Below are 22475 nucleotides of genomic sequence, written 5' to 3' on the forward strand. Positions count from 1 at the left end.
AATGTATTTTTATCTTATGGGTTTTAACATATATAACAGTAAAACTATGAAATAGGATTGAGAAAAGGGGAGGGGTCACTGCTGCCGTTTATAGGAATCTTCCACCCCCCACCCCAAAAAGGTGCTGTTTTCAAAGGCCTATTTTATTAATATATCTACACTTTTCATTTTTAATATTTGTATTGTTTTGAAGAATCATATAACTGAAAACAAATTAAACATTCTAGGATCCAACTATGTTACACTCACCTTAAACGCTCTTGGAGTGACATAGCTATATTTTCCTGACCACATCTGCTTGATGAGCTCTGCATAAGATTTTGCAATTTCACCTCTCATTCCTAATGGATTGTCATAGTTTAGCTCCTCTTGATATTTATCATTAAGGAAATATTCTGTGAGTGGAGGTGTATTGCTGAGACACTAAAAATAAATGTGAAAAAAATTAAATACTTTGGTATAAGGCACGGTAATCCAGCTTCTCAATGCCATCTTCAGTTTTCATACTTCCTCAACAAAGTCTCCTTTTTCCTTTCCTAGTCCCTATATCCATTTAGTGCTACAAAATTATTTTAGTAAGATTCAGTAGACTAGTTTTCCCAAGTCTACAATATCTTTACCAATTAGTCTTTATGCCTGAGCCAACAAGGCTAAATCACAGTTAGAGTTGAAGACTCCCAAGAGGGTGGTTCTAGGAGATTTAAACTTCCATATTAAGGTTGTTGCCTTTAGAATGGCTTAGGATTTCATGTCTGGCATGATAATTTTTCTGAATACATTAGTGGTCCCAAACACATGCTTCATTTAGTTTTCTTGATTGGACAGAAGAATGGTGATATAGCAATGACAAATGAATATAATTCTAACCTGTGTCACGACTGACTCAGTCAGGATGGAAAGCCTATTAGATCAGACTATTTTGAGTTTATTTTAAATTAATTCAGAGATGGGTAATTTGTGGTTTACTGTTAGGCTCCAATGACAATCAAAACAATACCATCTCTCATCAAGTTCCTCATGCTAGGATAATTAATATAACAGAAAACAGAGGCTCTGGGGTATTTTTCTATGGTATGGCTGCTGCTTTGTTTGTGCTCATCACTGGCATGCAGCTGGAGGAATAACTTGTGCTGTTCAACTGAACTCAAATTAGAGCTGGTTATTAAACCTACAGTATTTTACTCAAATACTGGGGACAAGTAGTGCTTTTTCCTACTATTGCATCTTCTCAGGATAGAAATATTAATCTAAGTATTTTTAAGGCTACTGAAATTAGACTAGAGCAAAAATGACAGAAAACTACATGTCCTTGATGTGACAAGATAATTACTTTGGTAAATTATAAAGCTGTTCACAATACTTGCAACTTGGATCCCACAACTATGCAGTCTCATTAAAAGAAAAAGCACCCAGACTAGTCTTATTAGATAACTAATAGTTGATGAAGACTGTAAAAAGGACTGTTCCTGGTCAGCAACCTGAGTATTTGACCTTTATCAAGATGCCTTATAATATCTAAGGGGATATCTGATTGCATGTGAAAGTTTAAATTCTTTTTTTCAGAGAAAAGGTGATATCAGCCTCTTTGTGAAAGGTGAAAGGTCCCCTGTGCAAGCATCGAGTCACGTCTGACCCTCTGGGGGACGCTGCTTTCGCAACGTTTTCTTGGCAGACTATAGCGGGGTGGTTTGCCATTGCCTTCCCCAGTCGTCGCCTTCCCCAGCAAGCTGGGTGCTCATTTTACCAACCTCGGAAGGATGGAAGGCTGAGCTGACCTGAGCCGGCTATCCGAGAATCCAGCTTCCGCTGGGATCGAACTTGGGTCATGGGGAGACTTTTGGTTGCAATACTGCTGCATACCACTCTGTGCCACACAAGGCTCTATCAGTCTCTTTAGAGAAACTAATAAGAACAACCACCACCATTAAAGATGGACCCAGAAGGCAACCAGAGATCGGTTGTCAACATCTGATTCCAGGGAAGGTGCTGGAGCAAGTGTTTGCTTGTCAGTTCAGCTCTTGGTTGGGCTTCAGACACTAAACCGTGGGGATATCACTTGGTTGGTTTTCTGGAAATTTCAGAAGTTTTCCATCAGATTGGAAATTCTTCCATAGTTCTTCTGGGCAGACTACCTCTATTACTTTTGGAAATTTCATATTAAAGACAATCTATCCCTAGACAGATGCCCAGTTTCAGAAGGCTACACTGGTGGATTATTGCTCTGCCCTTTGTTGTTATGTTACAATGTCTTAAAGAGCTCTATTGTATTTCTCATGTTACGTATGAAACTGACGGATTCGGTTAATTGGAGTTATGGAAACAGATACAACTAATACAGTTCTGTCTCTTCATGTCAAATCTAAGTGAGGCAAAGGATGGGTGTGAGCACTTTTGAACTGAGACTCAACTACAGCCACCAAATGAGATATAGCAAATAGATGCTATATAGCTGTCAGTTTTACGTTATTTTTAAAGGTTCTCCTCTATGTTTACTATGTTCTTATGCTCATGGTCTTTGGCTCTGTTTCTAAATAGTTTTTGATTAGTGGGCATGATACAGATTATAGAAAAACAATAAATAAACATCAAAGAACCAAGTCACTTCTGAGTAAAAATCTAGAAATATTTGTCTCCTAATAATAGTCCCTATAAAAGCATTTAAAAACCACAGAAATCAATGTAAATCTGAAATTCTGATAACACTGCACATGCAAAACTCCCCATTCTACTAACAGTCCCCATGTTAAAAATGCTTTATACAATGCAATAAAATCTTATTTCACATGAAACACTTACTTGAATTGCTGAATTCATGAAACATGTATTTCCCAAATTACTTAGACCACAAAGACCGGGCTGTTCATTGTGTCTTCCTGGCTCTGAGTAGTCATAATTTTTATAAGCAGTGTATGAGGGAAGGCAGTAGTTTGAATTTTTCATGCTGGAAGAAAACACGTTTATCTTGTAATTGCATGAGCTACGGTTGTCTAGCTTAAATGCATATGTAGCTGAAATATTTAGATTCTGAATTTAAACCCAGTAACAATAAAAATTCTTCAAACTTTTTTTCAACTTTTCATTTAAAAAGTACATTTTTTTCAACATTTCAGCTGAAAAGTTGAAACTTTCCAGAAAAAGTTTCTATTTTTTTCAGTCAAAATAATGTAACAAAAATTTAGGCACCACCAGCAATATAGTATATTTTAGTTAAATGTTGCTACTGTTAAAGAAAATGCTAAAAGCTGGAACCAACAATTATACTTTAGCAACAGGTGAGAGATAAAGATTTCCAAGGATATAACTTGCTAAATACATGATAATTCTGCTTTTAGATTAACCACTATGCCAGCACAAGCCAGCAAACCAAAGAAAGCAGCATGGAATAGTAAAGGCTCCATACAGTGCCTTTAAGCATAGTATTTTATGTGTTTTGATTGTAAACCGCCCAGAGTCCCCTTTTCGGGGGAGATGGGTGGTGATGGAAATTTGAAATATAAATAAATTAATTAATAAATTTTGTTTTATAATTTCATATATCAAGATATACAAATATGACACACTTATAATAGGAAATATCTTTAAGAATTAAAGGGTAATACAGTAGACTCTCAGTTAACCGGGACCCATGGGGATTGGTAGATGCCGGATAAATGTAGTTTCTGGTTTCTTGAGAGTTACTATTAAACCCTAATACCCACTAAATGGCAGCAGAGAGATACAGATTTTTTTCCCGTTGCTTGAGAGTGCCGTTTTTTTTTCCCCCAGTTGCCTGAGAGTGCCGGTTGCTTGAGTTCTGGTTAACTAGAGTCTACTGTATGTTATAAATATATTAAAAGATAAAAATACTTAAGAAAAACGGAAGTACAAAATATCAAAAAGCACCAGATTTTTCAGAATTGAACTTTTTTTTTGCTTGCATACATACTTATAGATATATTAACATATGCAAGTGCCAGTGATGTTTATGTAACATATGCACATTAATTGGTATCAACATTCCAGCCAAGGAGATAGAGATACAACTTGTGAAACTGAAATCAGTAGGTTACATAGGTAGAAGCTGCATGTGTGTACTTGAGTGCACAGAGAAGTTATTAAAATGTAATGCTTAATAGTTTTAAAAGGAAAAAACTAGTGCTAATATACAAGTTTAACTATTCAGTGCTAAAATGTCATAAATTTCATCTACATAATTTTTCCCATTTAAATCTGAATATATTAAAATTAATATTGTTTAAACAATACAAAAATAAAAGCCATCTTCTAGTTCTAGATTAGAACCATGACTATGACTCAGCAAACTGGAGGTTATTGCTATGGAACAATACCTTCACAACTTCCATTTGTTTTTTTCTCCTGGGAAAGCATGTTAATCACCATAAAAGGTTACAAAGAAAGTTGATATAGGATTAAATGAAGATCACATAAATTATCAATTCCCATAGGTATTTTTTATTTTATTTTTTATTCCATCTTTATTATTTTTACAAATAACTCAAGGCAGGGAACATACCTAATACTCCTTCTTCCTCCTATTTTCCCCACAACAACCACCCTGTGAGGTGAGTTGGGCTGACAGAGAATGACTGGCCCAAGGTCATCCAGCCGGCTTTCATGCCTAAGGTGGGACTAGAAATCTCAGTCTCCTGGTTTCTAACCTGGAGCCTTAACCACTAGACCAAACTGTCTCTCAGCATGGTTCTTTCCTATTCAGCTATCAGTTAAATATAGATTATGTGACCTGAAATTCAAATGGTCATGTATACAGTTTGTTTTTTACTGATCCACACTCTATACAGGACTTAAATTTTTATTCAAGAGAGAACACTGATAAGTCATCAGGGATATATAAACTGTAATACTGAAAAGATGCACCAGTTTAAACTTGAAACAGACATGACAAAAACCATTGTGGATATATTCCGGTGGGTGACGGAGAACATTAATGAAGGTGGATACTGAACATTTTCAGTGTGGAAACTGTACTGAACATACAATATAATATCTGTAAAAATAGAATTTCTGTAGATTTGTGAAGAAGAAACAATTTTAGTAGCAAAGCAGAAATAATGCTTAATATTTATGTTAACGATCTCCCCTGATTTTTCCCAGTACTTTACATATAATATGAAGAAAACAAACAAGGGGAACAGTAAAATAAATTTTGGCATAGGTTCCTTTTTCCTTGCAGTTCACCACTGCTCAAAATTTTTGTGTTTCTTTTAAATTAAAACTTTATATAATTTATAATAGCCACACAATTGATACCATTCTTGTTAAAAGAACAGTTATAGCAGGAATCTTATCCATGAATGGTGAAATTAGCAAAACATAAAATATTATTTTAGTCTATTAATGCTGTAAATTGAGCATCCTGAAAGTATAGAGGGTTGCACTACCTGTATTGCTGAAACAAAACGGAAGTACAACAAATTCAGAAGGTATTTTGAAAATAAAGGTGGTAAGACATATAAAAACACTCTATAAGTATTGAATGCTTCATAATTTTCTTTCCATTTTCTCTGAGTTTATACAAAGGAATATTCATAGGAAAGTGATAGGATACTTTGAGCGCAAGAAAAATATGTACATTTAGACACTTTCAACCTATTTTATTCATTGTGTAAAGTGTTCTGATGACTGACTTGGGGTCAGTGGGGGGAGCCATGATATCATACAGGGATGAACAGTGTAAGAGGGAAAATATATTTTTAAAAAACCTATGTTCTTCAACTCCAGGAATCAAATATTACAACTAAGCAAGAAAAGTCATGTGTTATGAAGCATGTTATATAAATAGAGTACCAGCAGAGAATAACAGTGTTTAAAAAAAAACAGTGGGTTTTTTTTTCTAGGCTCATAAATAGTAAAATACAATGACTGTATCTTTTAAAATGTTCTATTAAAAACATTTGGGAGGCAACTTTAGCTAAAAAGGACGTTTTAAAATAGATTTGTAAGTATTTATCAATATTTATGATTGGAGAAAGCACAATTTAAATTCCTATGTGTTCAGTACAATTCAGTTCCAACTATGTTCAAGACCATAGCTTAAAAACAAAAGTACCCCCAATGTACCCCCAATGGAATCCCTTATATATCTACTCAAAAGTAAGCCCAGATGAGTTTGGTAGAGTTCTTTCCCACTGAAATGAATATAGACTACTTTTTTTAAAATAAAGAAATCAGGAAGGGGGAGGAAAAATATAAACTTGTTCACTGTACTATGGCCATCATTTAACAGGACTGTGTGCACAGAAACTGTAACTTGCTAAAATGCCTACCATTCTTCCAAGAAAGTCCAAACACTTGCTTCTAAAAGTCAGAAGGTAACAGGAGCTGAAGTAAAATCAGTGTTTTGTCTATGAAATCAACTACTAGGATTGCATCTGGATTCTACCAGTAGGAAGCATAGAACTTAAGAAAATAAACTATGATTTCCAAGTTATTATTTTCGCTAAACTTTAGATAGAAAAATGTATTACATAATCTACGGGTAGATAAACCAAGGAAGCCTCTGTGTTTTAGAACTACAACCTTGTATTAGCTGAATTAAGAAGCTACTCTTAAATCTTTTCCTTAAAAATGCATTTTTTTTCAGACAATTTCATCAAATGGAAGTGTAGCTGCCCTTTTTAAAACAAAGCCAGGACAATTTTGTTGTTTCTAAAATATTATATTCCATTTTAAAATGAGATTTAAGTAGGTGACAACTGTCCCGTAACTTCAGACATTATGCTTTTTCATATAGCACTGGCTATCACTATTCTAATAAAAGGATAACATCAATAGAGGCCTGGTTTATACACACCAAAGAAATAAATTTTTTGAGCGTATTATACACACACACACATACAGTACAATAGACTACAGTTAAATACATGTATTTGTCTAACAGAGAGTTGGGGCTACTCACAATTAGTAGAAGCACAAATGCCACTTCACCCCATACGAAAACTCCCTTCTCATAAATGCAGTATTTAACTGGAAGATATTGTATAAAATATTTAGAGATATTACTATGAAATAGTAAAACATTTTAACATTTGATTCATAGCCACAAATTTTGGAAAGCAACATTGCATTTATAACTTCCATTTTTTTTCCCAGTATGCCTAGCAAAAAGCATACAAATATTTTCATATTTGTAAGGAACTGCAGAAAATGCAATGCAATGCATCTGTCATATACATCTTCAAATTAACTGAACTATTTGATGGACAATGTTTTTAAAACTGTTTTATTGTATTACAGTTTTGTTAGGGAAACAATTGGAAGTATGCCATAATAATAATAACAATATGAAGCATATACTAAACTTTTATTTGTCATTACATATGACCCAAATATTTCCTGAAATCACAAAAATCTCTGATCTTGATATCCAAATCCCAAAACTAGGAGAACCTAATCAGTAAGTTACATGAGAATTGTTGTATGTGGTCCTTTCTTGCTAAGTATTTTCTTAATCTTAATGTAATGGTCTCAAATCAGAAAGCGTTGCTACAAAGCATGTTACAGTTCTAAGGTTCTGAAAAGCAGAGCAGAAATACTTCTCTCAACACATTAGGGTCCTTTGGTTCTTTAAGTCTTGGTGCCCCCTACATTTCCATAGTAATAAATTACATCCAAGTTATTTTTCTAGACTTACAAACAATCTCCTTTTGAAACTTTACTTGGATGATTAAAATTAAAAGTTCTTTAAGATAGGGTGCTTACTTTCTGTTGTTGAAGTTGTTATAATTATTTGATAGAGATGGAGAGATCTTTGGTAAAGTTGGAAAATTGGATGCACCTGGGGACCTTTAAAAATATGAAAATGTTAAATTAGATAAAAATGCTGATTGCAAAATTAATAATGAAAAAGGAAAAACTAACAGATGAAGCAATGTATGTGAATAATAATAAAAAAGATTCTTATGATCAAAGTAACAAATACCCAAGTACCATAATTTGCCCAACTTCAAAAAGCATTTAAAAATATCTCAATTTTAAAACCTTCAACCAAATCATAGGCATAAGTGATCAGCCACATCCCAAATTAAGGTTTAGCAAAAAATGACCTTTACCAAAAATTATAGTTTGGACACTGATGAAAGGCATCACTTCTAAAAATTAGGCTTTTTATTTTATAATGAAATGGAGATTATTAATAAAGGTGCATCAATAGTGTTAAAATACTCTGAAAATAGGTTTAAAAGCAGCTTAAAGCACTTGTTCAGTTGTACCTTAAAACAGTGGTTCTTAACCTGTTTAGGTCATAGTACCCTTTGAGAATCTGATAAAAAGCATAGACCCTCTCCATGGAAAAATGCACATGCACAGACATTTTGCATACAATTTATTTTATTGCATTGGAAATTGATTTTCTCAACGAAGGAAAGAATATGAAAACAAACTTTAGAAGATTTATATCTCTCCAGTTTTTGTTTTTCATGCAAAAATCAATAGCCAGTTCCTAAATAAATTAAATAAATAAATAAATCCACATTGTGTAAATAAAACAAAAAGTTTAATTTTGCTCAAAAGTGAATTTAATAATTTAATGAGATATTTGGCTTGAATCAGACACTGATACTGAGGTGTGGCATTTGACATAGCAATGCACATGTCATCTTTAGTATCTAAATGATTTTGATTTTTTGTTTTGATGGCAACAAGTGCTGAAAACCCTGATTCACAAAAGTAGATGGTAACAAATGGAACCAGAGCTCCCACTGTTTGCTTTATTAGAACGAGGGTAGACTTGTGACAAGGAACATCAGAATTCTTCAAAACTCTTCAAGTTAAATTCATCTGCATCATTTCATCTGTTCTCAAGTTACTGAGGTCATCTTTGGCAGGATCTGCTTCACTGATGTTGTCTACATCAGTAAGGAAAGAATTATAAATCAGTGCTTCAGTTCTAAAGTGCCTGAGCAGAAATAACCTTCAAAAGAGTTCTCCAGAATTTCCACATGTCTGAAGATGCCTGTGGAGAATCTGACTAGACTTTGTCTGCAGCCTGTAGAAGTGCTTCCTCCAGCAATGGAAAGTTTATATAGTTGTCCACTTCCAATGTTCTCTTTCAAAAAAGCTCATAGTTTTTCAGCCGCATCTATAATGGTGTCTGCAGGGCCTTGAACGGTAAGATTTGTCTCATTCATATGGCCAAAAATATCTGCCAAGCAAGCCAAGTCATGAACAAATTCCTCTCTATCAAACTGTTGAGATTGGACTTTCCTTCTGTCTCATAAAAAAGTGAAACTTCTGCCTGAAGTTCAATGAAGTGCTTCAAGACTTGTCTTGTGGAACCCAACAAACTTCTGTGTATTAAAGAATTTCATATTCTATTTCTTCACAAAGCTTCTTGAAAAGATAATGATTCAAATCCTTGGCTCTGAATTAATGACTTTTGTGGGATCAGATAAGATTTTGTTCAGGATTGTTGGCAGATTCCTTGACACCAGTGCATATTGATGCAGAAAGCAATGAATCATGATGACATGAGGAGCTTCTTTCATGAAAGCAGCAAAACCAGACATGTTCCCAAAAATCACAGATGCTCCATCTGGGCATGGAGTACCAAGATTTTTCTTTCAGTCAAAAGAAGAAGCTTGGCAAAGAAACTATCATTTTGAAATGTCAAAAGCATTCATAGTTCCTAAAAGGGACTCACAAAATTGGAATTCTTTGGTGGGATCAGCATGCACACAATAGATGAAAACCACAAGGTGCCTGCAGTGAAAGAAATCAGTAGTTTTTTCCAGTTGTATATTGATGGAAATGCTGCCAATTCCTCCATAACATACTTGAAAATATAAGAAGTCTTAGTGATTCTTGACAGGATGACATCATTTGAGAGAGCTCTGCTTCCATTTTCTTTCTCTGTTCTAAGCCACAAACCACCTCAATCATTTTCAGGGTACATGGCTTCACCAAGGTCTCTCCAAACATGTGTGGCTTCTTTTGCTTAGCAACTTGATAAGCAACTTTTAGGATACTTAAAGACAAGTCTTTTACGATGTGGAAACTCAACTTCTGATCAAGTTTTACGGTAGCTTTTTCAAACGGAGCCTTCTTCTCACAGAAAAAGAGCCACACTTATGTATTTTCAGGAAGGACAGACTGTGACCTGATGTAAACAAAGACAGATGTCCATAATCATAATGGCAGCATAAGTTTTCTTTAATCCTTATTAGTGGAAAACTGTTCTAGATGTCTTGGCATGTGAAAAATGATGATTATGTGATATCTAATCACATATAGAAGAATTCTGTGCCAAACTATGCTTCTTTTGAGTGAAACAGTATCTTAATATCAAACTGGGATCAAACTGTTCCCAGATAACTGGGTAAGTACGTTCCCCAGGCATCTCCCAGGCCATGCCACACGCTTGGCATCCAACCTGGCATGGATCCGAGTGATTTAATCCTCCAGAAAATTCCTCTGCATGTCCCTATAGATGGGTCATTGGGCCCACCTTCCCCAATAGGGATTGGGTGATCTTGAACAGGGCTGCTGGGTGGCATTCTGTGGATGCAATAACAGTGCAGAAATCTTGATGTTTTGCCGTTCTTACTGCCACAAAGTAGGCCTTAATAGCAGCTCTAGTTTGTGTTTGGTCAGGTTCAGTCCTTGTCTTCCTCCAGCAGTGCTCTAGATGTTTCTTAATCCTCTTCAGAACCCACAGCTCCTCGTAAACTATAGGTTCGATGGGAGAAGAGAGGTTGCATGGGTATGATCTTGTCCAAGGTCCTGGCCACCTCTCTGTTCCAGGTGGCAGCCAGAGCCTCTGCTGGACCATGCAGCAGATCCTCAGGTATAGCCCCCAGCTCCCTTTGGAACCCCATTGGGTCCATCAGTCGCCGGGGGTGGACCAATCAAATGGGTCCTGCCTCCCTGTGGAAGGGGGTGGCATAGGAGAATCTCAAGGTCACCAGAGCATGATCTGATCATGACAACGGGGACAGCTGTAACTCTCCCCTCAGATCACACTGTCACTGCTCTGACAAGAAAAGCGGGTCCAGAGTGAGGCCACTGTCTCAAGATGGGTCCTGAATAATCTGGAAGAGGCCCATGGCCACCATGGCAGCCATGAACTCCCAAGCCACCTCCGAAACACACCCAGGGACAGCAGGTTGAAGTCTCCCAGAACCATAAGTCTGGTGAACTCAACTGCCAACCCCGAGATGGCCTCCAGCAGCTCAGGCAGGGAGGCTGCTACGCAGCAGGGAGGCTGGTACAACAGTAACAGTCCCAACTGTTTTCGGGAGCCCAACTTCAGGAACAGGGTCTCACAACTAGCCACTTGTGGAGCAGTGCCCCTGAAGGCCAACAGAGATTCCTGGATGACAACAGGCATCCTGCCCCCACTGCCCTGGACTATCACATGCTCTAAGACCAAACTCAGGAAGTTGAAATCTCATTAGATCTCTCTTTTTTATTTTTAAAGAATTTTATTAAGTTTCAAGCCAAAGATAAAAGCTGTGAAAAAACAAAAAACTACAAAAAAAAAAGAACTAAAAGGTGTGAAAACACAAGAGAAAAAAGTTTTTCAACGTAACAAAAACATGTGACTTCCGACATTTTACAGCAAGGATATACAAAAATTTTCCATAATCAATCCCTTACTCTATATTAAATCAAAACCACCTTATTTCTATAAATCATTCCACTTTAGCACATTATAAAAATCACAAAGTATAGTTACTCCCTCCCTTTATATTAAAATAAAGAAAAAAAAATCACATAAACTTCCTAAACAACTTACCCCAAAAAGATAACACTTATTTAATTATTCCCTTCCTATTTTATACATTTCTGTCTACTATAATAAAAATCAAATTAAAAAGCACTTAAATTGTCTGCCATTATACTTAATAGTACAACAGTTTTAATAATCTTAATTTTAATAAACCCAAAAAACAAAAACAATTCGAAACAGTACCCTTAAATCAAATTTATTTATTTGTCAAAGTTTTATCACTGCCCATCTCCCCCCTAAGGAGGGACTACGGGCGGTTTTAACCCTTAAAACCATTCACATAAACATTTTTTTAATACACTAATAATCTTAATCCAAATCCTTAAAAACAAATAACATCAGTCAAACCCTAAAAGCAGGCCAGGTAAATATTCTTTAACACTTATCCCACTTCAAAATAAACCAGAGCATTTACATATCCCCACAATGACCACAGAGCTCTTCTCTTGAAAAAAATTAAACGGCCCAAATGCCCTCCTCAAAAATTCCAACTTCTCTTCAGAAAACCTCCCATACCTAATGACCCCTTCTTTTTCATGGCATTTTTACCAGAAAGTCAATTTCACTTATTGCTTGCAGATCCCTCTCTCTGTTGAATTTCTCCAACTTGACTATCCAATCTTCATCCAGCAACTCAATAGAAATCCCTATCTCATTCTTAGAAGGAACATTTCTATCACTGTTGAATTCTTCAGTTTCATCCACCACATCCCCAACCTGATGGCACATTTTAGACCTCATATTTTCCATGATGTCCTGAATATCTTGCATAAAAACTTGATAGGAATCAGAAAGAATCTGTTTTAAATATTGGTAGATGTTAGAGAAAATCTGCTTAAAATCCTCCATGTCTCACGTAGTAGATTATGGCGCCCCAGGAGCTTAACCAGCGAAAGTCGAAGATATGGAAAGATTCCAGAGTGTATTTACACAAGCGAAAGTGAGATAAGCAGACAGTTCCCAAGGGAAACTAGAAACAGAAAACTGAAGGTTCAAATCAGCTGATTCAATGTGTAGGAAAATGCTAATATCTTCAAATTTAATACAAAAATATTAACAGGAAGACAATGTTTACTCTTAATCTTCCTTTATATTTGGAAGGAAAATGAATTCCAAAACGTAAAAAAGATTTTTTTAAAAAAAGTAATCCCCAAACTAATAAGTACCAAGAGAGCCAGCTTCTCCTTGCTGCAGAAAGCCTCCCTTAGGGTATGCATACTTAAATATATATATATAAATTGGGTGATGTAGAAATGGGGTGGCGGGTCTTAATGTCCCTTTAAGGCTACTGTGTGGCTTGGAAAGTGATGATGTCCCCGCCTCCCTGCTAGCTCTTACCAGTAAATGCAAAATTCTGTTTGTGATCTTCTGGCTGCAAGCAGCTGTCCAGAGGACAGATGGAGTGATTCCGGGTGTTTTCCTTTATCTGGAGAACACTCCTGGGCTTCAGAAAAACCTGCCCGAGCCCGAAAAAAATTGCCACATTGTCAGTTCCGCCCACTAAGCCTGCAGGCACAGCTGCTCAGTCCGCCATGTCCCTGCTATAAGTCCGAAATCTCGTTAGATGTCAATTTTATACTGAAAAGGGAATATAATATCCCCTTACAGTAATTATCTTTAAAAGAGGGACAGTATTATTGGCAGGAATTAATGCCATGAGCTGAAAATATTTTCCCTTTGTGGCTCAGTTTCCAGAAGTACATCTCTATTCTTCTAATGTTGACATTAAGCATTCAGGCTTGAGGCTGGCAATATTTTTTTTATTTGTGTCAGAAGCATTACAGTTAAAATAAGGCACACTGCAAAACACAGAATTTAAAATATAAGATATAAAAGTTAAAATAAATAAAAGTTAAACAGATCTTGCCCAGAAACTGGCAACATTAATTGCATTCTGTCATGCTGTCATAAGGTCCTCAAATGTGCATTGATCAGGGCACAGAGGACAAGTGTGTATATGTGTTGTTGTCTGCATGTCTCCACATTCACAAAGGGCAGTGGCCACCAGATAGCCCCATTTGTTCAGAGTATCTCTGGATCTTATTATGCCCGTGTGCAGTCTGTTCAATGATTTCCATACTTCCCAACTTTGCCAAACCCAGGTGCCAACTCCTCCGCTGGTTCCATCCAGTGTTGGTTCTTTGTAGTTTTCCATAGGTCCACTCTACTTTTAAATTCATCGAAATCTTCTGTTGACCTAAGGGAACTTTTCCTGAATTTTAACCTCTGAGGAGCTGGTTGTAGGCCACAAAGAGGGTATTGTTTGGCTATTGATAATTTAAGCCTCTCTCTATACGCTGCTGCTTCTCTACGGACAACAGGTGGAGCAATGCCGGCTAAGTGGTAGATCTTATCTAGATAGGTAGGTTTCAAACATCCGGTAATACTTCTGCTAGTTTCATTCAAAGCAACGTCTACTTTCCCAGCATGTGCTAATTCTTTAGCACTATATATCCATGTGTTTTGTATCACTACATTCCATCTTGTAGTTGCCCAGATCTGATCACATTAGGATAGAAAAAATTCTTTTGAAAAACTGCCCCTGCAAGTTTAAACAGAACTACTCTTTCAAGCTTGATGAAATCTTAAATAGGAACAGTTCCTTCCTAGGAGATGTGAATCTGATACATTTTTTTACAGATCCCATTTATTCCTTCTAGTATCAAACTCACACAATGAAATGTCTGTAATCTTAGAAATTGTTCTTCAGATTTGCAGACATAACTGGGTCTCCCTGTTTTGTAGACATATGCACGTTTTCAATGAAATTTGGAGAAAACCCCACATAAATAGCACAGTCTAAATTAAAACATGTTCAGTGGCCACTAAGAATCAGAATATTGAGTATTAATTGGAAGGAAAATAGGAAAGGAAACAGTGGGGAATTAGACTGAACTCCCAACAGTATTCTGAGGAGCAAGAATACATTACAAACATTTTATTGTATGTGGCATTCTTTCTAATGCTATGGTCCTCAACAAAGTCATAATCACAAGGAGAAAGAAACCCCAGAGATGTCTGTAAACAGTAAAAAAACTATAAGCTACAAAACTGAAATAACTTTTATAAAATAGTAAGAAATTTTGAGACAGTTGCTTTAAAATTATATGTAAACATGGTTCATGAAATGCCATTTGATAAACTATAAACCAACAAAATATTACTACTGAATTACTCATGCATATTTTGCAAGCTATATAAGCCCATTAAATGTGCATGATTATGTGTACCAGAATCAGTGATGTCAATACCTATTTTATAAGAAGTCAGCAAATGTGAATAGGTATATAAAACATACCTATATATTATAGTACAAAAAACTACTTTTAAATCCTACTTTTAAAAGCAAATCAGGCCACAATGAAAATGATTTTACAGAGTAATGGAAATCAATTTTCAAAAAATCTTTAGTTTAACCAGAAATTTCCCTTTAAATTATTTTTCCAATGTTAAACAATATAAATTTTAGATTTAGTAGGGTCATACAAAGCATTCAGAAAGAGGTTATCCCAAACTGTTGATTCATTAGTTATCATCTATTTATGAAAGTAAGAAATTGTGTAAAAAATTTCAGTTTCCTATTGACCTCAAGGTGGTATTCTGTTATCATCCATCCTGCCAAAGAGCATTGTCTAGCCTTTTTATATCCCAGGGTAAGAATTACCCCGCCTGAGAGACCATAAGATGCTAGTTTGGCCTCCATAACACTTCTCCAGCTAGGAGAATGATCCTCTGCCAACACAAGGGTATTAGGCCAGCACGGAAGAATTGGCTCATTAGCCTACAGGCCATAACCTCTATTTTAGGCATTCCTGCCTCAAATATGAGAGTGATGTTGGCTATACATCTTGGGGTGACAAGAATAGCTCTCAAAATTTTTGTTGCCACCAATTTGATGGTATTTTACATGGCAAATTGTCAACTGTGGCTTCATAGATTCTCAACTATGGCTTCATTTCTACACTGAGCAGTGAATGAGCTATATTGCAGGAAGCCAGCAATAGTCAACAGTGGATCATCCTCAAAAGGTATATTTGGCAGGACAGTTCCCAGTGAGATAGCCATTTAATTTTCACAAGTCCAAATGGACAGCCAGCTGACTGACACAGAGTTAAATCTCAGGTCTTTGGCAACTCTGGGTAATAATGAGGCCTCTAATATTTTTTCTTCTGAACAAGACTTAATTTCTGAAGAAAGGTTTGGTCACTAGCATTCGTCCTTAAGATCTTCTACTTTCTTTGCTATCATTAATAGTCTTTCAAAAATTGCTATTCTGGTATGAGCTCTAAGCAAACGCTGCTTGAGTATAGGGTTCTCATCTGATGCTAAGCACTGTTCATTGTGACCTGAGGTTCCAGGACCTAGCTTCAGGTTGATTTCTTTAGTGTTATCCTTGCTGGCAACTTCTGGTTACATTGCACAGGGGTGGTGAAATACTCAGTTTCTTTCCTGGTGGCCATATGTGTCCCTAATATGAAACCCCATCATAAGATAATTTTCAGTATATTTCCAGGTGGGACACTGTAGAACAAGAATCAGTCAAAAACAGTTGATTTCAAAAGTCCAGTGAGCGACAAGATTATGTGGGGTTAATATGAGTATTTATAGCCTGCAACTTTTGTCATGCAAACATGCACTCTGCCACCTGAGGTATAGTCTCACTTTTGTTATCAAGTTAATTTAATGGTCCAGTATCAAAAGATGTTACCAAAAACAAACAAACAAACAAACAAGCATTGAGAGTCCCAAAAGTTTTCTTAGACACCATTCTGTATTTAGATATAATAGACTCTTTGGGTACAATTGTTTCATTTTTCACAAACAATTCTCTAGTATCAGAAGGAAAAAATGATTACCAAATAATCCAGAGATCATAAAATTTTGTTTAAAAATTACCAAATAATCTAAAGAGTATTAAATTTTGTTTAAATCCCATATCAATGGTACTGAAAGAGTCTTACTTTTTAACACAACAATTAACAGTAACATTTCTCTTTATCGAATAATTATAAATCACAACTGTAACTGCCACTCCTTTTGTTCTGACATGTAATCATTTATATGATTACCTATGGGAGCCCATTTCTTGTTTTATCACAACTCAACTGAACAAATATTTAATGAAATCTTATACCTTTATGTGACAAAATACAGACAAGTTGTAACAATAAGATTTTAAAAAAATCAACATCAGTTTCCATGTTCTTTAGCTCTGGATAAATTTTGCTTAAAAATAATCTGAAAGAGTGAGTGTTCTTTGGAGTCCTAAGTGTAAATTTTAAAAAATGTTTGAATCAAAAGCAATGAAGGACATCAGTGGAATCCAAGGTAAGTTTCCAATTCTGATTCTATACTAGGCTGAAATAATTGTAAAATGTAAAAGAAACACAATCCTAAACTATGGGATACTCAGTTAAAAGTAACCATGAAAGGAAAAATTTGTCCCATTGCCTGGTGTGCATTAAGTTCACAGAATCACAGAATTATGGAACTGAAGAGGACATGTCCCCAAATCCCTGTATCATCTTTCACACTCCTCTGTACCTGTTCTAACCTGTTATAAACTGTTGGAACTACTGTATATCTGAAATCATGTATAGTTCCTATGTAATGACATTTTAAGTAATTTACTACATATATATTCTATCTTCCAATATGGAACTGAAGGAGGTTTATACAGACTTATTAGTTGTTCTCCCATTCAAATGGGTGGTTATGCTCAAACAACATACAGGTAGTCCTCACTTAACAACCACAAATGGGACTGGCAACTCTGTTGCTAAGCAATGCAGTCATTAAGCAAAATATTATGTGACCCTGCTGGACTTACGTCAGTTCTGCTGCAGCCATTAAGCAAATCACCCATAGTCGTTAAGTGAGATGTCATGTGACTACAACTTGCAATTTTATTGCTGGCTTGTCCACTGACTTTGCTTGTTGGAAGCTGGTTGTGAAGCTCGCAAAGGCAATCATGTGACACCGCAATGGTTGAAAACTCATGCCAGTTGTGAAAGTCCCATATTGCAATCGTGACTGTGCGGGACGCTGCAACAGTCATAAGTTCGAGGACCAGTTGTGAAGTTACTTTTTCAGTGCTGTTGTAACTTTGAATGGTCACTAAACAGGGCAGTGATTAACCGAAGACTACCTGTATTTTGTATTGCCAAACCTATGAAAGGACTAAAACCTTATTTAAAAATAATAGCTAAATTATCTCTAAAGTTTGCCAATAGTAAATTGAATAGAAAGCAAGATTTAAGATATTAGCCCATCCCTTTTAGAGCACAACTGCTCCACCTCCCTAGTCTCTCACTAGATGCTCTATGCTCCACGTAGGAAACTATTTACTTTGGCCCGAATTGGGGTGCTACCTATTAGGGCAACAACTGGTAGACATATAAACCTCCCATATGAAAGCTGAACTTGTTTCTGTTCAGACTTGGAGGTAGAATCTGTCTCATATGTGCTATTAAAACGTTCATTGTACACCCAATGGCAATCAAATTTAATACTTCCAATTGTTAATAACTCTAATTGCCATTGTAACCAGGAGGCTGTTATCCTTCTCCTGGGTGATCACTCTTCAGAAACTTCTAAGAAGGTTGCAAAATTTGTATTAGTAGCTATAGCTATTAGAAACTCTGGTTCCTCCCTCATGCTGTTAATTGTTAGCTACTAAGTGCTTTAGGATTTTCTTGCAATTTTAAAATTTATTTTTATAGTTACTGTATTGTATGCTGGTCTTTTACTGTGTTTGGTCTTGGACTGTCAATAAATTTTTGGTTAAGATATTAGGTAATACACAGTAACTGCTGTACATTCCATGCAATCAGCCATGCAAAAATCTGTATGTTCTCTGTTTTAGTTTCTCATAGTTCACAATACATATATTAAACAATTAAGTAACACCTACAGTAACTTACAGATGAATGCTATTTTGAAGATGGAGCCAAACCTCAGTGCGTGAACGACTAATTTAATACACAGTACTTTGATAAGATGCTTCAACTTTCAAACGAATTGTAATACCAAAAGAGCAATCTTAAAGCTGAAGCAGTTTGCTTTGACATTGGAATGCTCTGATAATCCCAAAGCTCCTTCAAACTACAGCAGATAGGGTTGTTCTATCCATCTGGGGATAATACCATATGCAAGAAATAGGAGGGAATCACCAGCAATTTTTCTCAGTCTGAAGGCCGCACTTAGTCTTTGAGATGTTTGTCAATGCTGAAACTCAAAAAGTAGATGGTGGCAATATAAAACTAAATTTGAATTAATTTAAATGTCAATTTAATTACAATTTAATTTAATTCAATTTAAAGGGTTAGTATGATTATTTTACATGTGTTAAACAATTCCCCCTTCTGTCCCATTACAAACAATAATTTGCCAGTAACTTTCAGAGAAGCTCTGGGATCACACCAAATGTTTCCAGCATCCACATGTCTGAACTTGCACCCCTTGAATAAGCATAAATAATCACTTCAACTAGTCTATTTTACTATGACATCTGTCACAATGGAGTTGGGTAGCCTATAAATCTCATCAATCTGAAAGTCTAGAAAGGGTCTGAAAAAGCTTAAGGTGCTTTGGGGACTTTCTACGCTTCAAGTATTCCAATTTTGGAAAGAACTATTTCAGACACCGTCAAAGAAGTAGGAGAGGAAGCTGGTTTCTAATTCCTCCAAATCTGGACCCCAACATCCAAACCAAGAGAAAGAAAATATGCATATTTAATGGTCCTATCCTAAATAACACTGGATTGCCTCCTTGGTGTAAAGATTTTATCTAGACAGAATTTTTAAAAGTTGAATATACCAAGTGTTTAAACTATTCTACGCCATGACAAAAGAGTGTTCAATTCTGGCTAAATTGTTATTTTTTACTTAGTCTAATATTACAAACTAAACATTAAAATTAAAACCAAATCTGACTGCTTGCCATTTTGAGTGTGGGTGTTCTGTTCTGTATGAATTTGAACACTTTTCTTAAGTTTTAGGGTTTATTATTCCATATTCTGTAAAATTATATAATAGAGTATGCAGAATTACATAGTTTGAGCATGTGACATTTAGTTTTTTTAACCTATCCTAATACTCTGGTCAATCTTTTCCCTCAGTTTTCTTCCTTTTGTCCTATGCAAATACTGTACCATACTGTAATGATTGCCTATTCAAAATCACCATCAGACTCACACAGGGCTTTCATGGATATCTGATTTAATAATGAATAGTATGCAGGATCACAAGCAAAGCTGAGAATAGTAAAAGCGCGGGATGTCTCCCAATAAATCCCCAAGCAACTCCCAGTCCCTCCCCCCAAAGTCAGTACAATTCCATACCCACAGGTGCCCCTAACGGTTCCTGCCGGTCTGCGGGAAACGTCCTTGACAGGGCGAGATAACCCAAACATGCATTCCTCATTCTTCACTCCTCGCATCGCAGCCTGGTACAAGGAACATGAGAAGCCCCCTCCCGTGCAGCAACTCGTGTCAGCCCCATGGCATGGGAACCCGTTACAATGTTTTTCAGGAACATTGGAACAGTAACCATGACACGTACAGACTTGAACCATTCATTAGAATTGCCTTTTGTATTTTCCTCTCTGAAAATGTACTTCAGGGGTTACTTGTGCCCTCTACTGCCAGCAGCCCCAGACAGCATGTTCAATAGCAAAGCATCTTAATAGCATTAAGTTCTGTATCAATAACCTACTTTAAAATACAATTTCTGCAGGCAGAATGGTTTAGAAATGAGAGCCAGGTTCAAATTTGTTTAATCACTAACAAAAAGGAAATTCTCAAATACAGCTGTAATATAGTAATAATTAGGTCTTTGGAGAAAAGAGTTCCTCCAAATGCTTCAAATTAAGCATTTTGAAAAAAAAATCTAAGTAAATAGTAATAAAAAAAAAAAATCAGGATTTAATTAAAATAGCAGATGCCTTCCCTTATTGATAAAATCCTCATTCTGCAAGAGCAGGACCCATGTGTGGGTTTGGATAACTACTCCAAGGTACAATTTTGCCTGCTCCCTCACCCTTTTATTGAGAATAGAGAGAATTGTCCCACTACTTCCAGGTATGTGTCCCTTTTTTCTTGAGGAGAAAATGTTGTACTTGACAACCTAACAGCTGAACATTTTAGAGTATACAGAAAGATCTATCTCCTTTGACATGACTTTTGCAGCATGTTGTTAGAGCTGATGTCAAGGCATACATTTCTTCTTACTACACTTGTCATTATGTCAAGCCTTTAATAAACAAACCATATAGACTGTTGTATCCCTTCCTTTCCTTCATGAACCTTGAGACATAGGTTCATTGGACTTTATAAGTAATGTATTAGATGATAAAGACCTGAATGCCATTCTGGTGATAGTTGATGTCTTCTCTAAGGTAGCCCATTTCACTCTTTGTTGTGACCTCCTCTACAACCATGGAACACCTCATCTGTTCAAGTTTTCTAGAACTACCATTTACACAATCAGATGATTTCTAACTGAGGCCCACAAAGCACAGCCAGTTTTTGAAAATTTCTATTTCATATATAGGATGTTAAGCTTCACCAGTCCTATGTTCATCATCCACAGTCAGATGGTGAAACAAGAGAGGACAAATGCCACATTGAAGTAATACACTGCTATGTAAACTACCAGCAAAAAAATCGGTCTGATCTTTTCCTATGACTAAGTTCACTTATGCCTCTACTCAGAAACATTTCAGGCCACCTCTTACAGCTATTACCCGCACCTACTATCAAATATTTTGTAGCCCTCCCATATTTCAGAGATATCCCATTTTCTTCCCATACCTCCCTTGACCAAACTTTTACAAGCCTAATCTGTCTGGATAGTCATATAATTAGGTTGTGCAATTATTACTGATTCTGAAGGAGAGAGAGATATTAAGGAAGGGAAGGAAAACAACTGCAGGAGCAACAAGATACATAACACTCAAAGATGGGGGTCAATGGGGGTGGCTGATTAGTTTTTTTTTAATCCCACCTTTATTATTTTTTATAAGTAACTCAAGGTGGGGAACATACCTAATATTCCTTCCTCCTCCTATTTTCCCCACAACAACTACCCTGTGAGGTGAGTTGGGCTGAGAGAGAAGGACTGGATGCAATGGAAATACCTCCCTTCCCCTTCGTGTCCAGGGTCAAGAGGAAGAAGTACAGAGGCCAGAAAGGGAGATTTTATCAGCCTTAACTGAAGGAAAAATAGAAATGCCTCTCTTCCCATTATAATGAGTCACGAGGATGGAGCAGTGGAGATGTTTGAAGGGGGGGAGGGGTAATCTTGTCAGCTCCATCTGATAAAGAAATGGAACTGGAAGTAGAGGCACAATATCTTCCAGCCCACCCACAACCAGAAGGATAGATGGTACCTGTAAAGAGCCTTGGAGATGGCTTTGAGGGAAATGTACAATAGTTACAAAAACAAAAACAGCAGAAACATTTCTTGAACCCTGGAAAAGATGATAGTATTAGGAAGTGACTCAGGGTGGCAACTCCCTGACTCACTGGTGTAAAGGAGGGATGGGAGGAAAAACACAATCAGACTTGCAAAATCCCATTAATATAGCCTCTCAATAAAGCTTAATTCTAGTCATCTTGTGGAGTCTGACAAGACACCTCCAGATGTAGAGGAGAAAAAGGAAGAAATAAGAAAAGAGGTGGTATAATCATCATGTCAGTATTGAGCAGATGCCTCCCTATCTCAAGACT

The 22475-nt window shown here is 36.3% G+C and overlaps 1 protein-coding gene across 10 annotated transcripts in view; it reads right to left on the reverse strand.

The window, feature by feature from the left end:
- USP15 (ubiquitin specific peptidase 15) overlaps positions 1–22475 on the reverse strand; it is a 59079-nt gene that overhangs the window by 23215 nt on the left and 13389 nt on the right. For 5 of the 10 annotated variants that reach the window (XR_010068358.1, XM_063309273.1, XM_063309280.1 and 2 more), the window contains 3 exons: positions 7720–7803; positions 2797–2941; positions 250–423 (listed from right to left, as the gene is read on the reverse strand). Coding sequence is in view for 8 of the 10 variants with exons in the window: in XM_063309273.1 (XP_063165343.1) it covers positions 250–423; positions 2797–2941; positions 7720–7803 (403 nt within the window). In the remaining 2 variants the exon portion in view is untranslated. Of the gene's footprint in view, positions 1–249; positions 424–2796; positions 2942–6916; positions 6985–7719; positions 7804–14181; positions 14765–22475 lie in introns of those variants that run through there. The other 5 variants (XM_063309274.1, XM_063309281.1, XM_063309277.1 and 2 more) reach the window with 4 other exon arrangements.

The sequence above is a fragment of the Candoia aspera genome, chromosome 7, assembly GCF_035149785.1.
Source record: "Candoia aspera isolate rCanAsp1 chromosome 7, rCanAsp1.hap2, whole genome shotgun sequence".
Lineage (NCBI taxonomy): Eukaryota > Metazoa > Chordata > Lepidosauria > Squamata > Boidae > Candoia > Candoia aspera.